General features: G+C 53.5%; 1 protein-coding gene and 1 long non-coding RNA gene across 3 annotated transcripts in view; one reads left to right on the top strand and one right to left on the bottom strand.

Annotated features, from left to right (window-relative positions):
- Positions 1-48: 48 nt before the first annotated feature.
- On the top strand, positions 49-23,875 carry LOC136391805 (uncharacterized). Its single transcript, XR_010748891.1, has 4 exons — positions 49-126; positions 8,480-8,674; positions 22,228-22,314; positions 22,470-23,875. It is a non-coding gene; the product is annotated as an uncharacterized lncRNA (long non-coding RNA).
- Positions 5,135-23,875, bottom strand: part of SEZ6 (seizure related 6 homolog) — a 45,011-nt gene continuing 26,270 nt past the window's right edge. Inside the window, exons 4-17 of one of the 2 annotated variants that reach the window (XM_066363645.1) lie at positions 16,985-17,180; positions 12,797-12,982; positions 10,268-10,436; positions 9,971-10,137; positions 9,196-9,390; positions 8,816-8,954; positions 8,508-8,704; positions 7,333-7,527; positions 6,750-6,941; positions 6,447-6,644; positions 6,132-6,170; positions 5,762-5,879; positions 5,575-5,677; positions 5,135-5,411 (exon numbers count right to left, since the gene is read on the bottom strand). In XM_066363645.1, coding sequence (XP_066219742.1) covers positions 5,379-5,411; positions 5,575-5,677; positions 5,762-5,879; positions 6,132-6,170; positions 6,447-6,644; positions 6,750-6,941; positions 7,333-7,527; positions 8,508-8,704; positions 8,816-8,954; positions 9,196-9,390; positions 9,971-10,137; positions 10,268-10,436; positions 12,797-12,982; positions 16,985-17,180 — 2,127 coding nt within the window. In that variant the 3' untranslated portion in view covers positions 5,135-5,378. The remainder of the gene's footprint in view (positions 5,412-5,574; positions 5,678-5,761; positions 5,880-6,131; positions 6,171-6,446; positions 6,645-6,749; positions 6,942-7,332; positions 7,528-8,507; positions 8,705-8,815; positions 8,955-9,195; positions 9,391-9,970; positions 10,138-10,267; positions 10,437-12,796; positions 12,983-16,984; positions 17,181-23,875) is intronic. The other variant, XM_066363646.1, reaches the window with a different exon arrangement.

Genomic DNA, 23,875 nt, shown 5'->3' with positions numbered 1-23,875 from the left:
GTCCCGACTTCCTCTTCTTGGCTCCCCCCCACCCCCCGGCCCCCAGTCCCCGGGACGGCAGCGTCCTCCCTACGGGCCGTGAGGGGGGAGAGGCCCCTCAGCTCCGGCCCGGCGGCTGACTGCACGGTGGGTCCCGGCTCGGGGTGGGGGGTCAGGCCTCGGCGGGGCCTAGTCCCACAAGCTAGAGCCGGCGCTGGAGACCGCTGGTCCGGCAGGGAAGGCTGGTGGGCGCTGCCATCCCGGTGTTGGGGGGATCGGAGGGGGGGTGAGAGGTTAGGTGAGGTTGTGGTACGTGAGGTGACTGCGGGGAGGGTGATGGGGGGTGGTCCCCGGGCTCCGCCTCTCGCCGCCGCCGCCGTCTGCGTCCCGGCTGCCGCGCACTTGGCGCAAACTTACCGCGAGCGCCCGCAAAGCCACCCGCGCAGGCGCCCGGGGATCGCCGCTCGCCGCGCGCAACCGCAGTGACAGCCGGCAGCCGGGCTCCCGCGCAGCCGCAGTGAGGGGGTACCCCCCAGCGCGCAGCCGCGCTGGCATTCTTCTGAAACGCCGAAGCCCCGGCCTTTCTGCCCTGCGCCAGCGTACTGAGATAAAAAGGCGGGACGTGAGGTCTCGCGCAGATGCCTGGGAGAGCTCGTAAGGGTCACAGCGCAGCCGCAGGGACCTGGGCACTTTTCATCCATTGGTGTTTGCGTATGGACCAAGAACACTCTGTTCCTGCGCAGGCGTGATGAGGTTGTTCCTCTCCCGCCCTACAACACAGTGGCTCTCGCGCAGGCGTATTGTCACAGGCAGGCCCTAACAAGAATGCTTCTCCTTCCGCCATTTTGGTAATGGGATATAGGCTACCATAATTTTGGAGTCCTCAGGAATGAACAGGAAAGATTAAGGTGTGGTGTTGATTGGAGCTGGTATGCTGTTGGTGGCAGCAGTACTCCTAGGGATGTTGTGCTTGACTGGTTCCAGCGTCAGGTGCGGCTAGACCAGGCGCCATATTGGTAAAGAGAATAGAAAAGCCATCGCTAAGGAAAACGGTGCTTTTGGTGTCGGATTGGATGGCTCTTGTTCCCACTTCCCTCTCGTTCCCAATAGTTAATTTTAACCTCAGCATTTCTGCCTTGCGTAGTGATGACACCATGGAGAGTTTCGCTTGTTCGTTACTGCCCTCTTTTAATCACTGAACCTCAGAACTGCTCTTCAAGAGGAAGCCAAAAGCGAAGAGTTTATGATGTTGACAACGCCCAGATACCTGCCTATAGTGGACTTCAACTCCCAGTATACAATGCGCAAAGGGTCGAAAGGGCTAACGGGAGTGCACTGCATCCCGGGAGGAAGAGTCGCGATGGGTCTGGTGGATTGTGGGAGCTGTAGTTCCACGTGCGTGCGATGCACTGTACGGTAGGATGGACTCAGGGAAGAGTGATTTGATGCTAGTAAGGGATACTTTTGAGAGCTGTAGTGCTGAATGCTGGGGTTTGTAGTCTGAAGGCCTCACTTCGAGTTCTGGAAGGGGCTTCATCCTACCTATGCGGCACCCGCCCATCCCCTTGGTATCGCCATCAGAGATGGCCAGTTCTCTCTGCCTGACTGTAGATGAGGCAATGAAAAAGGGAAGGGCATCATTGTGCTTTAGATGGCGTTGTTACCAGGTAGTTGTGCCTTGCTCACTTCTTTTGTTAAGGTATGCTTAGCATTCTCAGAAGCACAAAACTGGAAAGTGTTTAAAGAGCATCTGTATTAATCCCCTCATTTCCAGATGCTCAGAGGAGAGTAGTGATTTGCGTAGTTCAATTTATGGCAGACCTAGGAATGAAACAGATCTCTTGATTCCCGGGCCAGGACACTGTCTAAACTGCCTGTGAGGAGTTACTGCTGCTCCTTCTTTTGGGATAGTAAGGAGGATGAGTTAGGTTGGTATGTCAGTGTATGGTCTTGGTTTCTGATGATCCTTTTGGTGCCTGGGGAAGATTATAAGGTCTTGGGCCTTATTGGCTTTGGGGGTTGTGGTGGCCACTATCTTCTCTGTACCAACCTCAGCAAACAAGAAATGATAGTGGCTATGGCCCAAAGATGTGGCTCTCAGAGAGAGGAGGGCTGAGCTAGATGTATGGAATTGGCTAGACTTCATCTTTTCTGGGACTGTATTCCATGCCCTCAGAACTTGGAGCCTCATGTGCCCTCTCAGTGGCTTCTTTTATATTGCTCAGGGCCCAGCTGTGTTGCTGTGTCAGCCTAAAGGCGTTATGGGGCAGATAAGTAAGCCATTGGCACAAGCCCAAAGATCAAAGCTTTACTTTTATCAACACCATCAGTTGAAGTTGAGAATTGGGCTAGTGAGGGAGATAATACTTGGCTTTGTTGACAAGTGCCAAGAGAACTAATCACTCCACACATCTTTGAACTTGGAGGACAAGGTCTGCCCAGCGGGGCCAGGAGTCTGTGCCACCTTGGAGAGCTCCAGCCCTGGCTATTCAAGGAGGATTGAGGGGAAAGAGCAGGTGGGATATACGTAGATGCCTTCACAAGTGACCTCTTGTGGCTAATCTAGGCACTGCACTCTGCCTGTACTGGAGCCTCTCCATCTTTCAAGGTGGCCTTGCTAGAGCCAGGAGGTAGACAGCCATGAATGGTTAAGACCTCCCTGTTGCAAGACTGTAGAAGCAGAAGGTGCTGGTTGCTGTTGTTATTTCTTTCAGGGATTTTGTCTTTTGGCTTCTGAGTTCCCATAATTCCCTGTTAGAGGGCAGCCATGCAGAGCACTTTTTTTTTTACAGAGACAGAGAGAGAGTCAGAGAGAGGGATAGATAGGAACAGACAGACAGAAACGGAGAGAGATGAGAAGCATCAATCATCAGTTTTTCGTTGCGACACCTTAGTTGTTCGATTGCTTTCTCATATGTGCCTTGACCGTGGGCCTTCAGCAGACCAAGTAACCCCTTGCTTGAGCCAGCGACCTTGGGTCCAAGCTGGTGAGCTTTGCTCAAACCAGATGAGCCCGTGCTCAAGCTGGTGACTTCAGGGTCTCGAACCTGGGTCCTCCTCCAGGTCCCAGTCTGACGTTCTATCCACTGCGCCACCGGCTGGTCAGGCAAGCACATTTAAAAATATATATTTACTGATTTTACAGAGTCAGCATAGAGAGGGATGAGGAGCAAGAAGTATCAACTCGCCTGACCAGGCGGTGGCGCAGTGGATAAAGCGTCGGACTGGGATGCAGAGGACCCAGGTTCGAGACCCCGAGGTCGCCAGCTTGAGCGCAGGCTCATCTGGTTTGAGCAAAAAGCCCACCAGCTTGAACCCAAGGTCACTGGCTCCAGCAAGGGGTTACTCGGTCTGCTGAAGGCCCACGGTCAAGGCATGTATGAGAAAGCAATCAATGAACAACTAAGGTGTTGCAATGCGCAATGAAAAACTAATGATTGATGCTTCTCATCTCTCTCCGTTCCTGTCTGTCTGTCCCTGTCTATCCCTCTCTCTGACTCGCTCTCTGTCTCTGTAAAAAAAAAAAAAAAAAATCAACTCATAGTTGCTTCACTTTAGTTATTCACTGATTGATTGATTGTTGTACATGCCTTGACCAGGCAAGCCCAGGGTTTTGAACTGGTGATTTCAGCATTCCAGGTCAACACTCTATCCACTGCACCACCACAGGCCCGGCCAGAGCACATTCTAAGTATGGATGTGCATGCTGGGGACCAAGTTTGGGCAAACACTTTCACCTCAGGAGGTGCTGGGGGCCGTAGGGAATGGGCTCAGGGGCTGGGAGGGACCAAACTTAAGCAGATCCCATCCAGCCACCTCTTTCCAGAGTCTAAGAACAAGGCTTTTGCTATAGTAGGAGCCAAGCCCCTAGGCTACATTACCCCTGCTCACGACAGTATGGGTGTTCTCTGAGGCCAAGACAGACTGGAGCCTCATGTTTAGGGGCTGTCTCTGATTCCTATCCCACTTTGCTGAGCCTAGCTAGCTGGAAAAGAAGAGGAACAAGAGATATAGTAGACTCCTTGGGCCTTGTCAGCAGTACAGTGACATTGGGAAGGGGCTTAGGAGTTTACTAGCCTGTAGTTCTAGACCTAGTAAAGAGGGGGAATGAGGCATTGAGGTGCATGAGCAGTTGGGTTTCTGGGCTCCCACATTCCTGTGGCACCAGCCAGTTGGACCACACACTCCACTGCCATCTGCTGCACTGATGTTGTTGGGACAGTGATCTCTGTAGCATCTGTAACTGATTTTTGGTAAGATCTGGGGATTATTAGTTGGTGTGTCCAGCATGCCTTATGGTCCTGAAGTCCACATCCCATTTATCTCCCACCTTCCTTCCCTCCAAGAAAGCACTGTCCACCTGGCCATTCCTTGTTTTTTCAAAAACACCATTTTAATAAGGAAACAACAGAATTAGAACATTGTTCTCTGGCTGGAGGCCAGACCCCATATAATACATTACATGTACACAGTGGCCTATAGTCAGCTGCTGGGCCTCTCCCTGGGTCTCTCTGGCCCCCTGTTCTGGGACAAATTCCTCGACCCTTAGATCTCTGCTCCTCTCCAAAATATGCTTGTCCACTACCCTTTTCCAAATACAGCGGCCAGGAGCGGAGTCTGGCAAGTGGTTGGAATTAGAGGAGGGACTAGTGGGAAAGAGGATGTTTGTAACAGCCAGACTGGCAATCAGAAGGAGGTCTTTCTCTCCTTGGGACATAGGGGAGCAGTGGGGTTTCCTGCTTTGGTGTGGAGCATGAGTGCCTAGGGAAGCCCAGTCTGAGCTTGGGTAGGGTCCCTAAACCCCTTAGCATCCCTTAGAGTTATCACCTGCTCTGGGAAGGGACAGGAGCAGAACTGTCCATTCCGGGGGCCTTAGAGAAGGACTGGAGGCTTCCTTGAGAGGCTGACATTGGCATACCACAGCTACTCAGAGGTCACTATTGAGAGCAGTTTTGGCCACTGGTGATGGCCTGGTGAGGAGCACCCTGGAGCAGTTTCCACTATGATCAAGTTAACCCTGCTACGTGCCAGGGCTGGGTGGTGACCACGTGGAGAAAGGTGCTCCCACGCTGCCTGTTAAATTCCAGGCTGGAGGTGCAGTACATGAAGGAGGGTTAGGAGAATGCTGGTTCTTAATGCATGTGCTCCAGCTGTGTTTTGCCCAGAGGCAGATGCCCCCTGATTTGGGCCCAAAGAAAGGGCCTTAAGTGGGCAGTGGTAGTAGGAAAATAGGCTCTGGTGGGCTTTGCAGGTGGGGAAGGGCACAGCCTCTTGAGGGATTAGTGATGTCTCTTCCCAGGTGGTACGGACAGGAGGTGGAGGGACAGCAGGAAGCTGGGAGCTCTGCTGCTGGGCTGTGGTGCAAGGCTGAGCTGGCTTCCCCCACCTAGATGGATACTTCATATTCTCTTATCTCCTGCAAAGGAAAGAGACTGCTGGGAGTTGGAAACTTGTATAAAGTTTGCCAGCTCGTGACCCACCTTCCCAAGGAAAAGGGAAGCACGAGAGGGCTTGGTAGGGCGCTCGTGCGCACTGGGCCAAGGGGGCACAGAACTGGCTCCTAGACAAGATGTCAGAGCTGGCGTGGATACTTACTCCGGTCTCGTAAGTTGGATTGTCAAATGCTGATTCCACAGTGATTCGGTCGTAGGGACGGAGTCGTGTTTGGGGAAGCTGCAGCTGGCTTTTCCCTTGGAGCCTGTGGGACAGAGAAGCCTGTGAGTTCAGAGTGCTGGGCAGGAGTGAGTCAGGTATGCAGGGTAGGAAGGGAAGCCAGACTCACCTGGAGAAGTAGAGATATACACCCCCCACTAAGAGTGCCATTGCCACCAGCGGCAGGAAGATGGCAGCTGCAATGTGGGCGGCATCCAGGGTGCTGGAGGCAGCAGGTGCCTTGGCCACTGAAAACATACAGGTAGGATTGGGGCGGAGGTCCCTGCCAGTGAGAGCCCACAGCCCCTTACCTCTGCCCAGGGGCATCCAGTCACCAGCTCCTTCCAGGTGGCTGGGGGCAGGGAAGGAGGCTTTTCCCCTGCTAGTCCCAGACTTCTCTCTCTCTCTCTCTTCCCTCCCTCCTGGGGAACCCACGGCCTAGTTGCTGTGAGAACCAGTGGAAGAGACTACTTCCCTGGCCCTCCAGGGTGGGGGCTCACCATCCAGGCTGCGGCCACTGTAGAACCCATCCAGAGAGGCTGGAACAAGAGGGAAGGGCCAAGGGCAGTGGGTGAGCCCAGCAGGTCAAACCACTAAGGCAGGGAGTGGGCTGATTATGTGAAGGATTGATCCAAGGAGAGCCCACCCCAGCATTTGTCTTGGTGTCACCAGGTCAGAAAAATCTGGTAGAGATTGGGGAGACCAAGGGTAGCATGAAGGGGATGTAGGCAGGGGGTTCTGCTTCTCCACTTTGACATCTTTGCCAGAGCAGCCCCACAGTCCAGGCAGAGGTTTTGGGGTAGCAGAGCACTCACCGGCCGTACAGATGGGTGGAGGGTCACTCCAATGTGAGGGGTGCCCAGGTACACACTTGATGCTGGCCTGGCCCTTCAGCACATAGCCAGGGACACATGAGAAGTGGACAGTAGTTCCTGCTGGGTGTAGCCGCTTTTCAGGACTGTAGGCACCATTCTCGGGGGTGCTGAGGCCATGGCATGGTTTGAGCTGTTCCACTGCAAAGCATACAGAGCCCAGTGAGGGTGCCAGTTCCCTGCCCTCCAGAGTCCGCATATTTTATCTCCTACCAGAGGCTTCCCATCTACCCGTTTGATACTTACGGAGACATTTGGGGGCCCGGTCACTCCACTTGGGGCTGCTGGCTTGGCGGTCATGGCAGGTGAGGATGGCACTACCCGTCAGCACAAAACCCTGGTCACAGATATACTGCACAGTGGCCCCCACAGGAAACTTGGGGCTAGATACGAGGCGTCGGCTGTGCTCCACATCCCCAGGGTCATGGCAGGAAGTTACTGTGGGTAGGGGTGGTGGGAAGGAAGGAGAACTCAACAAAAGCCAGTCCACCCTGGCTTTGTTCCAGTCAGCCAACATCTTCAGGCCATGCAGTTCTACCCTCTAGTTATCTGTCACTGCCATTTTGCTGGTTATTTCTTCATCTGTTCCCTTCCAGTCCCTGGGAGCCAATAAACACTGATTGGCCATCTACCAAGCACAAAATACTTGGAGTACTTGGTAAATAACCCTATGGAAAGGTTTTGTCCCATTTCACAGATGAGGAAACAGGCTCCGAGTGGTGAAGGAACTTTAAGGATACCAGCTAATAACAGCTAGACTCTGGTTCATAACAGCAGGGAGGCTTGTAGTTTGCACTGGGCAGGGAGTATGGGCAATAGGTACACTCACCCCTCTGGCAGGAGGGCAGGTCCTCACTCCAGGTTAGGTCCCACTGGCACATAAGGACACTGGATCCCACCACCTGGTAGCCAGGGTAGCACTGGTAAGTGACGACAGTGCCATGTACCAGCTCAGGCTGTGACGGACTCTTCCAGCCATTGGGGATCTCAGGCAGCTCCGGACATGTGTCATTGCGGGGCACCTCTAGGGGCACAGGGACAGCAAGATGCAGACCCTCAGCCAGCACCAAAGCTACTGTGCGAGCCTCTTTCCCCCTGAGGACCTGCCAGTTTGTCCTGGGTCTGGCCTGGGAAGGCTCAGCCATTCATTCTCCCAGCTCAAGGGCCCCTTCTATCTTGTCCTGGACATGACTCTGTCTCCTAGATTCCTGGTTTGTTATCTAGGCTTTGACTTTACTTTCAAAATGACCATGGCAAGTTTCTCAGTCCTGAGAGAGGGTAAAGTGGGAGAAATTGTTACTTTACTATTAAGTATTATCAGAAAGGTAGAATCCAATACCTTTCCTACTTCTCTATTTTTGTTAAGAATTTCTTCCTCGGCCCTGGCCGGTTGGCTCAGCGGTAGAGCGTCGGCCTGGCGTGCGGGGGACCCGGGTTCGATTCCCGGCCAGGGCACATAAGAGAAGTGCCCATTTGCTTCTCTACCCCCACCCCCTCCTTCCTCTCTATCTCTCTCTTCCCCTCCTGCAGCCAAGGCTCCATTGGAGCAAAAATGGCCCGGGCGCTGGGGATGGCTCCTTGGCCTCTGCCCCAGGCGCTAGAGTGGCTCTGGTTGCGGCAGAGCGAGGCCCGAAGGGGCAGAGCATCGCCCCCTGGTGGGCAGAGTGTCGCCCCTGGTGGGCGTGCCGGGTGGATCCCGGTCGGGCGCATGCGGGAGTCTGTCTGACTGTCTCTCCCCGTTTCCAGCTTCAGAAAAATACAAAAAAAAAAAATTTCTTCCTGTTGCCTACCAAATCCCTCTTGCTGCAACAGAAGGCTCCCTTTCTCCCTTCGGGCCCTGGGGGAAGATGGAGAACAAGACTAGCTTCAGGTGATACCTGGAGTATTTTCAGCTTTTGCTTGTCAGATGAGAGCACTCAGTCTCCATTGCCCTAGCCTTGTTTGGGGTCTGCATTCTGGCATCCCTTATCCCTCAGGTATGGAGTGAGGCAGGGGCAAGCTCACCAAAGAAGTGGATGACGAAGCCCTGTTGGTAGCCCAGCACTGAGGTCCCAGGATCTGACTGGAATTGGATGGTGACATCGGCCATGGAAGTAAAGAGCTTGAAGTGGCCTCGGGGCCCAGAGTACTGGCCCAGGACTCGGGCTGTCAGGTCATCCCCATCATAGAAGGTAAGGACATCACCAGGGCCTATGCGTAGCCTGTGGAGGAGGACTGTCAGGGAGGGTGAGCCTCGAGACCCTAGGGTGGGCTGGGCAAGAGACGTCTCCATTGCTTAGGTGCTGGCTTGGCTTAGCCCAGTGGGTACTTACACTCGGACATCCAGCATGATGCGCTTGTCTTCCTCCACATGCACGCCCCAGATGCAGTCTTGCCCGCGGCCATAGGGCTCCGGCCAGTTGGGGGAGAGTACCACGCCAGCTGAGTCTGTGATCTCCCCACTACACACAGCTGGAAGGCAGGGGAGGCCCGGGAGGCACATCCCCTCTGCGTTCCTCCCAGTGCCATGTCCTGGGGTGCCATCTGCTCACAGGAGTGCCTGCCCATTGCTGGGAGTCCCTACCTCTTCCTCAGGGGGAAGCTTGAATGACACATGTCACTGGGCCCCTGTGACCCCGGGCTCTATGGCTGGCTCCCTGGTACCCACCCTGAACCCTGCCCCTGGCAGGCCCATCTGCTGGTGCTTACTGACCTCGGCAGGCTGGCTCTGTCTCATTCCACTGGGGGTCATGGGGGTCAACACACTCAATGATGATGGAGCCTTGCTCTAGAGTGTAGCCAGGGTCACAGCTGAACTCCACGGTGGTGCCCACAGGGTAGGAGGGTGCGCTGCTGCTGAAGTTGCCGTATTTGACAAAGGGTTCATAGCAATGGCCCTGCCGGAAGGCTGTAAACCACAGGGCCCGGCCCAGCTCAGCCTTGCCTGGGGCAAACTCGGGGCAATGTCCTCCTACTTTCCTCCCAGGCTTTTCTCATCCTGACCACAAATGTTGTCCTGGGCTTGGAGCAGGGGGCAGAAACAGCCCAGAGCATCCAAGCCTGTTATGCTCAGGAGGCTGTCTGGATCGCCATGGTATTTCCAGTGCCTAGTTTTGTGCTTAGTACATAGGAGGACAATCAGAAAATATTTTGAATGAATTAATGCATGCATGCATGCATGAGTGGTTCTAGAATGTCTCTTGCAGCAATTTTCCTTCCCTTAGAATTGGCGTCCTTTTTGCTCTTCAAATTCTAGAGAATTCATTCACTTGGACAAGAGGACCTGCGTCCAGGCAGAGGTCTCCTGCAGATAGGCTAGGAATTCTAGACATGATGGGAGGGAAGAGGAGAAAGGGCCTAAGTGTCAGGTGAGCATGGGCTGTTGGAAGGAGTGGTGATGGGAAGGAGGTGGACGGTGTAAGAGAAGAAACCCTAGGCCCAAGCTCCTGTTCTAGCCCTCATCCCTGGTTAGGCCCCATCAGGCTCACCCTCATAGCGCAGGGCCATGCCTGCAGCTGCCCCGTTGCTGTCAGTGCTGAGCTCCACAAAGAAGTGCCGGCCAGAGCTGAGCAGGCCCTCAATGGGCAGGTACTCCACTTCATAGGAATCGTACACAGGCGGAGCCTCCACGTTGTCCCCATTTCGGATGATGAGCCTGGGTCAGCAGAGTGGCAGCTGCATGGCTGGTTGCTTCCCAGGTGTGGTGTGGTCCATTCTCATGTACTGTCCCTCCAGTGGGGTATTACCAGGCCAGGCACTCCCATCCCACCAGGACGTCCCCTCACCTATCATCATCCTCTGCCAGGGAAACCTTCTCAAAGTGCAAGTGCAGCCGCTGGCCCTCGGGAGCCTCAAGCAGCCAGTGGCAGGTGAGGTTGTTGCTGTAGTTGCCCGGGAAGCCAGGAGAGACAATGCGGCCGGTGGTGGCGTTGCGGATCACTCCACCGCAGGCAGCTGGGAGACGGGGGCAGAACTGTGGGCTGGGTCCCTGGCTGGATCCTAGGCAGCCTAACAAGCCTTCCTGCCCTTCCCGACTCTGTACCCTATGCATGGGGGAACAGGGGTCTTCGCCTTCAAAGGTCAGTCCTTTGCCCCTGTGACCCTGCAGCATCAGACAGCCTGGACTCCAGAATTCTTTTTCCTACCCTTTCCACCTCTGGGACTATTCATGTGCAACTTCCTTGAGTGGTAGATCTGCCATGGCCCAGCTGTGTGGCCCTGGATGAGTCACTTTCCCTTCTCTGCTGACTCCTCTGGGAGGCCTTCCCTGACTGCTCCCAGGTGGACTTTATTAAAGCCTCTTACCTAGGGTTCCAACCTTTTTTAGTGTATCTGCTATTTCCACCTCATACCACTTCCTAAAACCAGTTACTGTTTGGATGTGTCCCTTAACTAGGATCCTCTGGAGCAGGAGATAGTCTTTTCAAGCCAGGCAGGGTTGGTATTCAGTATTTGTTGAATAAAATGATTGCATGAAAGTAAAAAAAAAAAAGGGGGGGGTAGGAATAAATCAGTGATAACAAACATGGTATGCATGCCATTGACCTCCAAATCTTGTGCTCTGAGCAGACATTACTAGCCAGGTAATGGCCTTGAACACTTCCTGCAGTAGCATCACTGCCACTGTCATTCCTGGGCTGGCCCTTAGGGCCTTTCCAGCACCGATGCCTCTGGCCTGGGGCTGTCCTCTTTTTGCAAGGGGAGGCTGAGCAGCTCACTTGTCCCCATCACTGAGCACTGCTGAGTTAGCTGGCCACAAACTCCAGCAGTCAAGTGGCCTGTGAGGTGGTCTCAGGCAAGTGGAGCGTGGCTGGTTCCAGGCGGCACTCTCCTCTCCCGACAGACAGCTTTGGATCCTGGCAGTTCTCAGGGACCAGGCTGCCAGGACACAGTGCCTTTGTCTCCGAATGTTCAACACCAGAATATTTTAACCTAATAAACCTCCTGAGGAGGGGGTTGTGGTGTGTTTCTTCTCTGCAGAGGGCAGACCTACCTTTTTTCTTGGTCTCAGAATGGAATGCCCTTCAAATTCCTCAGTGGTTCCCTATGCCCCCCTCTGGATAGAGTCCAAGCTCAAGATGGCATTCGAGCCCTTTTTGCACCTGACTCTCCGCTCGGCTCAGCCTCTCCCACTATCCCGTCTTTAGGCACACCTCACCATGTAGCATGCTGCTTCATGCCTCCAAACCTCTGCACATGCTGTTCCAGGAATCCACTCTGCTTCCCGGGCTAACGTTCTTGTAATCCTTCCACGTCATCTTGGGAAGTTTTTCTTGATTCCTTCCCTCCCTTGGATCCCCACTGCACCCTCAGTTTGTCCCACCACAGCACTGTCTACACCGAACGTGCTGAGCAGCTTCCTGGTCTCACTAGACAGCTCCCTGGGGGCACAGGGAGCGGCTTGTTCACCTCTGCTGTGCCTGGCACCCAGGCAGAGTGTATTGAATGAAGTAAGGTTCAAAAGCCCAAGCTAAAAAAAGGAAAACAAAGGACAAAAGCCCAAGCTGCCTCTCACACTGCAAACTAAACACTCCATCTTTCTTCTGCCAGCAGGCCGCTGGCCACAGCCCAGACTCTCCATCACCAATGACTAGAGTTTGGGAGTCTCCTTCCGCTTTCCCCCTTTCTCTCATCCTTGTTTCTGGAAACTCTTCCCTCCTCTTTATTCCTGAAGCCACGATCTTAAGTTCACACCCTCTTGCCTGGCTGGCCTCTGGCTTCCGGACACCACCTAGCTGGCTTTCCTGAGGAATAGTTCTGAGCTCTTCCTACTCTCCAAAAACTTCAACAGCTCCTCAGCCCAGTATTTTGGCCAATATTCAAGGCCCTCCCACTGTCCTCGTCTCAAGTCTTAGGCCTCAGCCAAACCTGGCTGTCTTCTCTGTCCCTAAATACTCCCTACTTTGCCTCTGTGTCACTGCCCATACAATTCCTTCCACTGAAATATCAAACCGTCAGTGCCACTTCCTCCAGGAAGACTTGTAAATGCCCAGGTCATTTTATGTCTCTTCATTGGTACTTTTTACTTCCTTCTGTGAAAGTTGATGACTCATGTGCTTTCTTCTTCCCCCATTTCCTGGAAGGGTGGGTTCCTTGAGAGCACACTCCCTGTTGAGTTCAACTCTGTATACCTATGGTTCTTTCATCTAGTAGGTACTCACTAACTGTGGGTTGGATAAATGCCACTGAAGTGTGTAGCCATTTTCTGGTTTCCTTATGGAGAGCTTATGGAGGTACTACATAGCAACAGAGAGCAGAGATCAACCCCCCACCTTACTCCCCTGTTCAGCACCGAGTCCCCTGGGACCACTCACCGATGCAGATAGGCTCTTGGGAATCCCAGAAGGGCTGGGTGGCGTTGAGACAGGTAAGTAGCCTGGCACCCTTCAGCTGGTAGCCAGTGGCACAATGGAAGCGAGCACTGCCTCCTGGGTGGAGGCTAGTGACAGTCACAGCTCCATAAGCTGGACGTCGGGGAAAGTGGCAGCTCAGGAGATAGGCTGCAGAGAGAGAATGGGTAACGTGTGTGTGTGTGTGTGTGTGTGTGTGTGTGTGTGTGTGTGTGTGTGTGTGTAGGGGGTTGTTGCCAGGGCAGAAGGGTCTGCCTCAGCCTGCCTGGAGGTGTCACTTGGGGCTAGAGTTTCAGAAAAGAGACTGATCCCTTCCCCAAAAGGTGCCTGTGACATTTCCAGCAGCCTGGGTTGGGTAGTGAAGCAAACAGAGCTAGAAGTTAGGAGGCTTGGGTTGTGGCCCAAGCTTTCTAACACTTTAGGCAGGTTACTTAGCCTTTCTGTGTCCCAGTTTTCTTATTTGTTAGATGACGTTTAAAATGCCAGCCCCCTTACAGGATTTTGTGAGAATAAATGGGATAGTATTCTATTCAGTTTGGTATCCCTGGAATCCAGCTAGATAGTACATCTTCAAAAAATGTAATTAAAAGACTTGTAAGTGTGAAAGCACTTGAAATAGCGAAAAGCCTATATTGATGTAAAGTGTTTATATTATTTATCCCATGAGGGACAAATATGAATTGCAACAGGAAATATTAAAGCCAGACAGTTAAAGCTTTTCCAGTGTTCATTGAGAAATGCTAAAAAGTTTGATGGCAAGGGCAGTGGGCTTTTTAAAAAACAGGATGGGACAAGGGGTGGGGGGGGCGAGGCATGCCTTCAGGGAAGTTGGCAGAGGGCCAGGTTGCCCTGGGAAACTGGGTAGCTTTTGGAATTGTCATACCAAATACAACCAAATGGTGGCAGGCAAATCCTACAAAACAACTTGGCCAATCCCAACTTGGGGCCAAGCTGGGGTGAGAGCTAAAAATGGGGGTCAGGAGAGGTGAGGAAGAAGACCTGGAGGGGTCAAGGAGAGAGGCCGAGAGAAGGCTTGGGCTACAGAGGGAAGACTCTTGGGGATGGTGGGAGGGATGGAGATGTTCTAGACTGAGGAGTCACTTCTGGGTCTTGAGGAAAGGGGGACAACCCTTACTGATGGCACCAAGTGGATAGGAAGAGAGGTTCAGGCAGGGACTCTGCTAGCTTCTGTGCACCTTTGTGTGGCTAGAAAAAGGAGCTGCCTCTGGGCAGACCAGTGTCCAGAATCAAGTTTTGTGATTTTTTCACCTGCTCTGGTCTTAGGCATGAGGTCTGTGGAATCCCTCCCTTACAGGATTCTTAAGAAAATGGCCAATGAATGGTTACTTGTGATTGGCAAGCAGTACAGGGCAGGGCTCAGGAGGTGGGCTCTGGAGTCAGATGGCCTGGGTTTGAACACCGGCTCCTGCACTTACTGTGCCTGTTTCCTTGCTTACCCAGCCATTTAGGGTATTGCATACAATGTTGTTATGTGAGAGATTAAGTGAGAGGGCAGGTGTGCAGTGCCTGGCACAGAACAAATGCTGAACGCACCAGCCTGCTGTTTGTGTCTTGATTAATAAAAGCACCTCACATTGGAATGTACCTTCCAGCATCTAAAATGCCTTTTTACTCTTCTTGCTTGATGCCTACAACATGTGTGGGAGGAAGGAAGGCAAAGTAGGGGTTATTAATTCATTTTCAGATGAGGAAAACCAAAGTTTAGGAAGACTGAGGGACTTGCTCTGATCACATGGCCAGTAAGTGGGAGTGGGCGCTTGAGGCTTATGGTTCTAGAGCCCACTTGTTTTGCATCTCTCCTCTCCCGTCTGCTTCCCTGGGAGAAGGAGAGACCTGGGCTTAGGAGTCAGAGAAACCTGAGAGTAACAGACAAGGCTAACCTGGGAGGTTGCTCAGAGCGGCCACTCACAATGATCTGGGAGGAAACTCTAGGCCAGGGGGGGGATGGGGAAAAGGGTGTGGGGCACTTTACCCAGAGCGGAGGGCATGACACCCAGGGAGTTCTGGGAAATGAGCCGTATATCATGCTCATCACTTGTACTTACACCTTCCTAAGAGTTCCAATCACAACTCTGGGAAGGGAGGTCCCCCCATTTCACAGATTAGGGAATTGAGTGGGGTGAGGTGAGAGCAGGATGCTGGGAGCAGATGACAAAGCCCCCAGACTCCATCGTGGATAAAGTACCACTTCGCAGGACGGGCTTCCTCCTGTTGCCATGACGACTGTTTCCGGAGTGCCTGCTCCACTGCAATCTGTTGAGTTATTTTCTCCCGGGCATCTGTTTCTGGAGCCAAGTTCAGTGCCAGGAATGCTCAGAAGGGAGGAGGGGGATGCCTGGCAGTGCCCTCTGTCTCCTCCCCCTGCCTGAGACTGTGGAAGGAAGTTGGAACTTGGTTCTGCAGATGAGGCTCTCATGGGACCCCAGCCTTGTGATCGCCAACATTATCTTGGACAGTTCCAGCAGGGGTGTTGGTTCTGGACCCCTTACACCCTTTTCTGGCACCCTGTTTCTCCAGCCCAGGGACACGTGTGTGAGCACATGTTCTTCCTGTTCCCATCTCTGGGATCAGGGCTAATTGCAGCCTATAATTAGGGGAATTACACTCATTAGGGAAAGAGCTGATCATTGACAAAAACTGGGCGGAGGAGGGAGGGCTCTGGGAGCTGGGAGAGTCAGGACTGGGCTAGCTCTCCCAGCCGGTCCTTGGGATCTGCTCCGCCTCTCGGGGCCTCCAACCTGCTGCCTTTCAGCCACCTTTGTCTGGCCAAAAAGAGAGGAGGTCCAGGGTTTTGTGCAAAGGAATTTGCAGGAAGAGAGGTTACCATGGCATGAAATTATGCTTGTTGCTTCGGAGGATTGATGAGCCATTAGGGAGGCTGGCGGGGCCGCCTGGATGCTCACCCTTCCCTCAGCCGGCTTTTTGCCTCTGCCAAGCCCTTGGCCAGCCCCACCACCAGACTCCCTGCTGCCATGCCAGACCGTTCCCCCAGGTTAGGCACTGAGGCCAGGAAAGGGTGAGTGTTCCTTAGGTGGGCTCCCAGCATCTGCGTCTTCAGGGAGTGCCTACCCTCCTCCCTAGGCTGTGACCCCTCACAGGGCTGTAGAAGTGGTTCAGGACAGTTCAAGGCAATCCTGTAACTGTTCACACCAATTATTTCCCCATTTTCACTTCCTAGTCTGAATTGCTTACCCTGTTGCAGCAGTGCGAGGGATCAAGAAGACTTTGCCTGGGGGAGTGAGGACCAGTAGGGATGCTGATGGGAAAGGGGCACAGTCCTAAGCCCCCTCTTCCTTCCCCATCCTGCACCTCCTTAATACTGATTTCTGGTTCCTTCATGGAGCATGTGCTAAGCATCTGACATGCACCATTTTGTTTAATCCTTATTGTGACTTTGTGGAGTAAGTGTTTTGGACCCTCTTCCAGTAGAGGGAACGGAGGGTTGGAGAGGTCAAATGACCTGTACAAGGTCAACTGTCAGTGGGAGGAGATTCAAACACAGATCTGCCCATCTTCTGAGTCTGAGTTTACCGTTACATAATGCTGCCTCCTGCTTTCCAGAGGCGTTCTGAGCTAACTGGGGCATGGGCCAGGTCTGGGGTGGGTTACGCAGTTCAGGAAGGCCAGGCTGGTAGTTAAACATCTCCACATGGTCACTGCCAAGTTCCTTGACCTTGACCTCTGCATTTGGGAAGAGGGCTTTTATCATTATTGCCTGTTTAAGTATCTGCCTCCCCCGAGATTTTGTGCTCCTTGAGGGTGAGGACTTGGTTGGCTCATCTTGATATTGCCAGTGCCTAGAACAGGCTCAGCAAGGAGCAGATAACTGGGAGAAGTATACTGAATGAATGACGAATGAGTGAGTGGCAGTAGGCACACCTGGGGGTTACCTGACCCTATGCCAGTCCCCCTTCAAGACCAGTTCTCTGCAGACTGGTAGGTGGAGGAAGAAGGCTCTGGAGGTATCAGGTGGGCAGTACTCACCTCCAGTTGTACACAGCTTCACTAGGCACCTGTGCTGTATGCTATTAGCCTCTCTTGTTCCCTCCCACCTGCATGCTGTGATAGTGCCAGAGACCCCAGGAGGGCAGCCAGTCTGGGCTGTTTCTTCCTTCTGCTGCCCAGGCCTACCTTGGTAGTGGAAATGGAAGGTGCCAGGCCCTGCAGGTGGTGGAAGGCTTTGGAACCTCAGGGTTGCCTGGTGGGTAGGGCTGCGGATGACTTGGCCGCTCAGCAGGAAAGACTGGTTGGCCAGGGGCAGGGGGTCAGGTCTCCCCAAGCCTTCCACAATCACCGTCTCCCCTTCCCGCAGGCTGATGTTCTGGACCTGCCGGTGGAATGGACAGAGCAAAGCAGAGCAGTCACGCTTTCCCTGCTGACTGAGGCCTGCTGCCCTTAGGTTCCTGCAAGCTCTGGGCATGGCAACCCTCAGTGCTCCTTGGGCATTGGAGCCCCCAAGGTCACAGTCAAACAGATTATTAGCAGGATTGAGATTTGTAAGCGTGTTTGTCTCAAAGCTTTTCTCTTTCTTCCTTTCCCCTTCCTCCCTTTCTCCCTCCTCTCTCCCTTCCTTTTTTTTTTTGAGAGAAAGAGAGAGAGACAGGAACACTGAGCTGCTCCTGTATGCGTCCTGACTGGGGAATCAAACCGGCAACCTCCGTGCTCTGGGACAATGCTCCAACCAGCTGAGCTATCCAGCCAGGGCTCAAAGCTTTTAAACTACACCAGCTGTTTCCTGTCCCTTCACTTCTCTGGGCTCAGTTTTCTCATCTATAAAGTGGAGATGGAGTAGGTGTGTTGAACTAGATGGTGTCTGAAGGCCTGGCCCGCATGGTGAGGTTTTCAGCATCAGATCCATGTGCTCAGCTTCCCCTAGACATCCCCTGTTAGATGACTCACAGGCACCCCACACCCGGTCTGCCTCATACTGAGCCACCCTCTTCCCCCAACCAACCAGCAGCTCTCCTGGCTCTCTATCTCAGGGAATGACCTCAACACCCACCTGTGTGCTCAAGTCAGAAACTGGCATCTCGCCTGTTCCCTCACACCCCACATCCAATCGGTCATTCAGTCCTATCAGTTGGACCCCAAACCTACTCTTCATCCCAACTGCCACTTCCCTGGCACCTTGCCTTTTTTTTTTTTAACAGAGAGTCAGAGAGAGGAATAGACAGGGACAGACAGACAGGAACGGAGAGATGAGAAGCATCAATCATTACTTTTTCGTTGCGCGTTGCAACACCTTAGTTGTTCATTGATTGCTATCTCATATATGCCTTGACCGTGGGCCTTCAAGCAGACCGAGTAACCCCTTGCTCGAGCCAGCTACCTTGGGCTCAAGCCAGTGAGCTTTTGCTCAAACCAGATGAGCCTGTGCTCAAGCTGGCGACCTCAGGGTCTCGAACCTGGGTCTTCCGCATCCCAGTCCGACGCTCTATCCACTGCGCCACCGCCTGGTCAGGCCCTGGCACCTTGCTTTTATTGCTCACCTAGATCACAGCAGCAGCCTCCTGGCCAGCCTCCCTGCCTTCAGGGCTTAACCCACTCCCTCCACGTCAATGTTCTCTGAACTACAGCCAGTTCATAAACCCAACCTGTTGCTGGTCATGGTGCTTCTTCATTTAAATCCTCTGGTGCTCTCCATTGAGCCCACAAAGCTCCTAGGGTCTAGGTCAGACTTCTTGCTGTGGCCCTCAAGGCCCTGCCCAACTTGGACCCTGCTGACTGCTCAGCCAAGCTTTATACCATGAAGCTCCTCATATTGCCACCATTCTATTCTCTCTTCTATGCTCAGTAACTTCTTTTTTCAGTCCTTCCCTCTGGCTGTCACAGGTCCCTCTGCCACCACCCCCATCCTTAATTCCTCGAGCATCTTTCCAGGCTCCATCCTCCATTCAGTCAAACAAGCATTGAACAGCAACCGACTCCCCGAGGGGATGTAGCGGTTGGCCTGGTACAGGGAGTACTGGCTTGGGATCCCAGAAACCTGAGATCTCAACCTAACTGTGCAATCTTGGACAAGTATGCTGACTTATTTCAGCTTCAGTTTCCTCATCTTATAAAATGGCCTTTGCTACTCAAAATGTGGTCCTGCAGCAGCAGCAGCAGCATTACCTGGGAGCTTGTAAGAAACGCAGAATCCCAGACCCCACCTCAGAGCCACTGAATCATACTCTGCATTTTAACAAGCTCCTCGGGCGATTCAGAAACACTGATCTACCTGATCTGTAGGGTCCCTACCATGTTGCTCTGAGGCAGGGCCTTCAGGGGTTTACCCTCTGGGCTAGTTAGGTGGCATCCAATGAGTCTCCATGTCCCTCCCAATCTTACCTCCCAAATATTCCAGTTGGTCCCTCCTCTATCCCTTTGTAGCTGTCCTGGCTCAGATCTCCCTTGCCTATTATTTCTCACCTAGAGAATGGCCTTCACACCTCCCATCCCCATCTCATCTCCCAGGTCCTGGCCTTCACACCTCCCATCCCCACCTCATCTCCCAGGTCCTGGCCGTCTCAGATCAGATCATCTGTCTCTCCCACCCAAATCCTGTTGGTGACTTCAGAGTGCTCAGAGGACAAGGTGCACACTTCCCAGCTTGCAGTTGGCCACAGGCTGGGCCGCATTCCCACCCTCTGGGTGTTTGCCTATGCAAGACCGGGGCAGGGAATGCCTTCCCTTCTTTGTTTCCTGGTGCAGCTGCTCATCCTTTCAGATCTCTGGGCCATCATCCTCTGCCTCCCAAGCCAGGCCAGGCTGTTCCTTTGCTTTGGGCTCTCTCCACCTGTTCTCTACCCAAGTCTTTCCTAAAGCCCCAGGTGGCATTTTGGGTCATAACCCCTTGTTTACTGGCAATCTCATAAAGGTGTGTGGAGAGAGGGAATGTGTGAGTTGCTGGAGTGACAGTCCTCACCGGTTTCCTGTGCTCTGGGAAGCCAGAGGAGGCTGAACTGAACCATGTTCAAGGAGACAGCCCTACTGGGCTCTAGGCCCCTCAGACTGTGGGTGCTGAGAACAGATGTGCCTTGAGGACTCCCCTGACTGGGAGAAAAGGCCTGGTGGGTCTTTGGGGCCAATGAGAAAACCCGAGAGAGGGAGCTGGGGCGGAAGTGCCTCCTCTCCATGAAGAGCTAGCTCTCCACCAAGGCACAGTTGGGTGGAGCTGCCTGACCATCTGCTGGTGACATTCCTCAGGGAATTTCTGCAGCGGGCGGAGGCTGGATGAGGTCCCTTCAAACTTGGAGATTCTGTGATTCTAGAGTTGGGCAAACAAGACTCACACACGTGGAATCTGTAATTATCGAGAGATGCCAGGCAGCATATAATTCTGCCTTAAGTGGCACTGAATGCGTGCATGAGGAATCCTCTCGTGGGAAGCGGAGGGGTTGCAGGCTCAGGGAAAGAGCGCAGAGCAGGTGGGTCTGATGGCGCCTGAAGGGGGGCAGGACTGGGAGGAGGAGGGGGAAGGGAGGACATCCCTGCTGGGGAATTACTAAGGAAGAAAAGGCAGAGAAGTAGAAATGAATTTAGCATTTTCCTAGTTCCCATAAACATCCCTTTGACCTCTAGCTTCCAGCTCCTGACCCTGCGGCTTTGCTAGCAGCAGCAGCAGCAGCACTAGACAATTATCATTTACAAAGCACCCATAACTTGTCAAGCCTTGTACTACTTACGGATATTATTTCATCCTCACCGCAGTTGTATAAGGTAGGTGGTAAAATTTCCGTAAGTAAACAGAGAGGCTAAAGAACTTGCAAAAGGTCATACACAGGTGTTAAGTAGCAGAGTCTTATTTGCTGGAGGAAAAGGCAGCTTCTTTCCTTCCAACCTCATGGGGCTGTAACCTGCAGATAGACTTCTACACGTCTTTATTCCCAGGCTCCCAGGCTTGCTACTTGTAGCAAGGAGGTGGATCTTGGCCTGACCTGGTTTTATACAGGGTGTTGAGATTTACATTCTCACCAGCCATCCTTCTCCCCAGAAGCTTGTCGAGCTGGGAAAACTGGAAGCTGAAGCCTTTGGCCCCCTCTGATCTGTCTGTCCCCTTAAGCTGGCCCGGTTCCTAGCCTTGCCTTGTGGTAAGGGCTGTGATGAGGCCATGGAATTGAGTGGGCCCAGGTTGCCTGGGGATCACATCCAGAAGGCACCCTGCTCTTAGGCAGAGACGGTCTGGTCCCCTGGGTTTCAGGCACCCACTTGCAGGCCTTCTGCAGTAGCTGGAATGTAATTTGTCGCTTGTTTGAGGGCCAGGCCTGACGGGCCAGACAGGGCTGGGTGTTGGATAAAGCTGGTGATGAAGTCTTGATTCAATTTGCAGGCGTCTGAAGAACTTGGGAGACAGATTGAAATGTCAGCCCTGCTCATGAGGGCTGTCTTCCCACACCCCTAGCCAATGACAAGAGGGAGCTGGGAGCCAGACAGAGGGAAGACAGAAGCAGGAGAGAGGACAGTTCCCACAGGACAGGACTCTGGACTATCTAAAACTGACCGTGGGGTCAGTGGAAGGCAGGAAATATAGCCACTCTGAGGGACTGGCTCCTTGCTGTCTGGGATGTGGGGAGGATTCAGGTTGCCCTCCTCCAGCCCCCAGACCATCAGCCTTGACTCTTGACTGGCCTGTCTGTTCCCCATGGGAGCTACCAGTCAGGTACCCAGAACATGCCCTAATGGTGTGACTCATAGGCAGAATGGTGCCGCAAGTCTTTGCACACAATTCCCTAGTCCAACCCTGCACAGGAGGATGCGCTCAAGGATGACTTACTTGGGTGTGAGCCTCACTCCTAGCACCTGAGCCCCCCACCCCCTGGGGCTGACCACAGCCCTCCTCCGTTACACTCTCATGGTCACCAACACTCGCATGCATACTCTGACATAGGCTCACTTGCGGGCACAAAGCTCCCTCAAACACGTGTCCTGGCACGAGTGTGTCCTCACATACATGTACCCCCTCCTATTCACATGCTCCTTCATGCCAATAGTAGTATAATCGCAATTTTCCCCGTGAGACCCTTCATAGTTTTCAAAGCCCTTTCACGTCTGTTACCCTCTCAGATCTCACAGAATCTCAATAAGGGAGGCAGGACAGGCTGTGTTTACTTCAACTCCATCGGTAAGGGAAACTTATAGTCAGAGAAGTGGAGAGCTCCTCTTTGGGCCGCACAGAAATTCCAAGGCAAAGCCAGGACTCTGGGCCAGTACTGTACTTCTGATTCCTCGTCCAGTGCTGGGTCTTCATGCTCAGCATCCCAGACCCCCTCCTCCAGACTAGGAGAAGTCCAGGTGGGTGTCCTACAAGACTAGGCAGGTCTGGGCTTAGGAAAGGGGTTGGAGTCCCTCAACTGTCCCCACCTGAACCTCCTCTTTGGGTTTGCCATACGTAGGCTAATCTGGACCAGGGGAATGACAGAGGCTCTTGAGTCCTGAGATCAAATCCTAGCTCCATCACTGACAAATTGAAAGGTCCTTGGGTAAGTCACATGACTTCTCTGAGCCCCCAGTGCCATCTGTGAAGTGGGATAATCATACCCACTTCATGGGTTGTGAGGATTAGTTAGGTCCCTCCTGTAAGGGGCTCAGCACCAAGTGGGCATGGCATTAACAGTCCTCTCTCTCTCTTTTTTAGGAAACATGGGTCCTACCCTGGTAAAACTGTGGCATTTGCCATGTTGACAGCTGGCTGTGGACCCACGCCACCCTCAAGTCTATCAGGGCTCTGCCTGGGAAGCGTTGTAGCTGGACCCACCCTCTCCCTGGTCCAGGTTTGCAGCTGCTAGGAGGTAAGGAGCAGGGTGAAGAGCCTGAGGCGCCCCTGCCCAGTCTGGCCCACGAGAAAGCTTTCTGAACCAAGAAGAGGAGTCACATTTAGAGGAACTCGCTATGAGGGGCCTTCTGTATCATCTGATTCAATCTCTTTTTCACAGAGGGGAAACCGAGGCCCGCGAAGGCCAGAGGCTTAGCCCAGTCACGCAGAGGTGAGCTGTAGAGCCAGGACTGGAGCTTCAGGCCCACGTGACAGCCTCTGTGCTTCTGTCGGAACTGCTACTCTCTCACAAACCCCTCTCGGGGAAGGTATCCTTTAAGGATGGGGAGAGGAGCCTAAATCCATGGGGCTAGAGCTATGTGTATCCCTGTGACCCCACCTGAGATGGGCCTTCCAGGAGCCATAAAGGAAGAGCTTGCCAGAAATTTCACCTCACTAACCCGCCAACCTACTCCTGGTGTCCACATTGGGGCTGATGCCGATCTAGCCTAGGAGGACAGGGTGCTCTGGCTCTCAAACTGGCAGCTGGCCTGGCACGAGAGGAGTCTGTTCCAGTGGGGCCACCTGGAGTACTAGGTCAGGGACGGTGGGAGCTGTGCTCAGGCTCCAGATGGTACAGGGAGCAGCCAAGCCAAGTGGGGGCTGGCAGAGGGAAGGCTCTTGGAATGCCAAGCACAGTGAGAGGCATGTGCCAGGCCCTGAATGCCCTAGAGCCCTCAGGGGAGACTGGCTTCCTAGAGAGGGGATGGGACCCATATGGACTTGTGCCCTTTCAGCCTAAAGGAGCTTCTCTGGGTCTCTCAAGAAAAAGCCTAGCCCAGTGTTTGAATCCTGGCTGAATGGGCAAGACTTCTCTGCCCTGGCCCCCTCGTAGCCAGTGGCTCAGACCCTCAGCATCAGCAAGCACAAATAGCTGCAGTGCCCTAAAGGGAGACAGGGCAGGGACGAAGCAGGGTATGAGGGGCTGTGACCCAGAGCTGGGCTGTCAGGGGTTTTGGAAGCCCTGATGCTATTCCTTATGAAAAGGAAACCGAAAGGGTCTTACCCAGGGCACCGGACTTAGCCGAGGCTGCAGTCACATGGCAGGGGCTCAGCGTGATGTCAGGCTGACCTGCACAGGGGTGTGGTTTGTGGGTCCTCAGGATGCTCCTCTTCTCCCATGGTCCCTCCCACCCCCCTTGCCCAGATTTTATCCTTTCTGCCTATCCTGAGCCATCCTTGTGATTTCACGGAGGGGTAGGCAGGGGTATCCACAACGGGCAGAAGCC

This window comes from Saccopteryx leptura, chromosome 2 (genome assembly GCF_036850995.1).
Source record: "Saccopteryx leptura isolate mSacLep1 chromosome 2, mSacLep1_pri_phased_curated, whole genome shotgun sequence".
Lineage (NCBI taxonomy): Eukaryota > Metazoa > Chordata > Mammalia > Chiroptera > Emballonuridae > Saccopteryx > Saccopteryx leptura.
The sequence above is the reverse complement of the archived record's forward strand: the minus strand, read 5'-3'. Positions and strand labels throughout refer to the sequence as shown.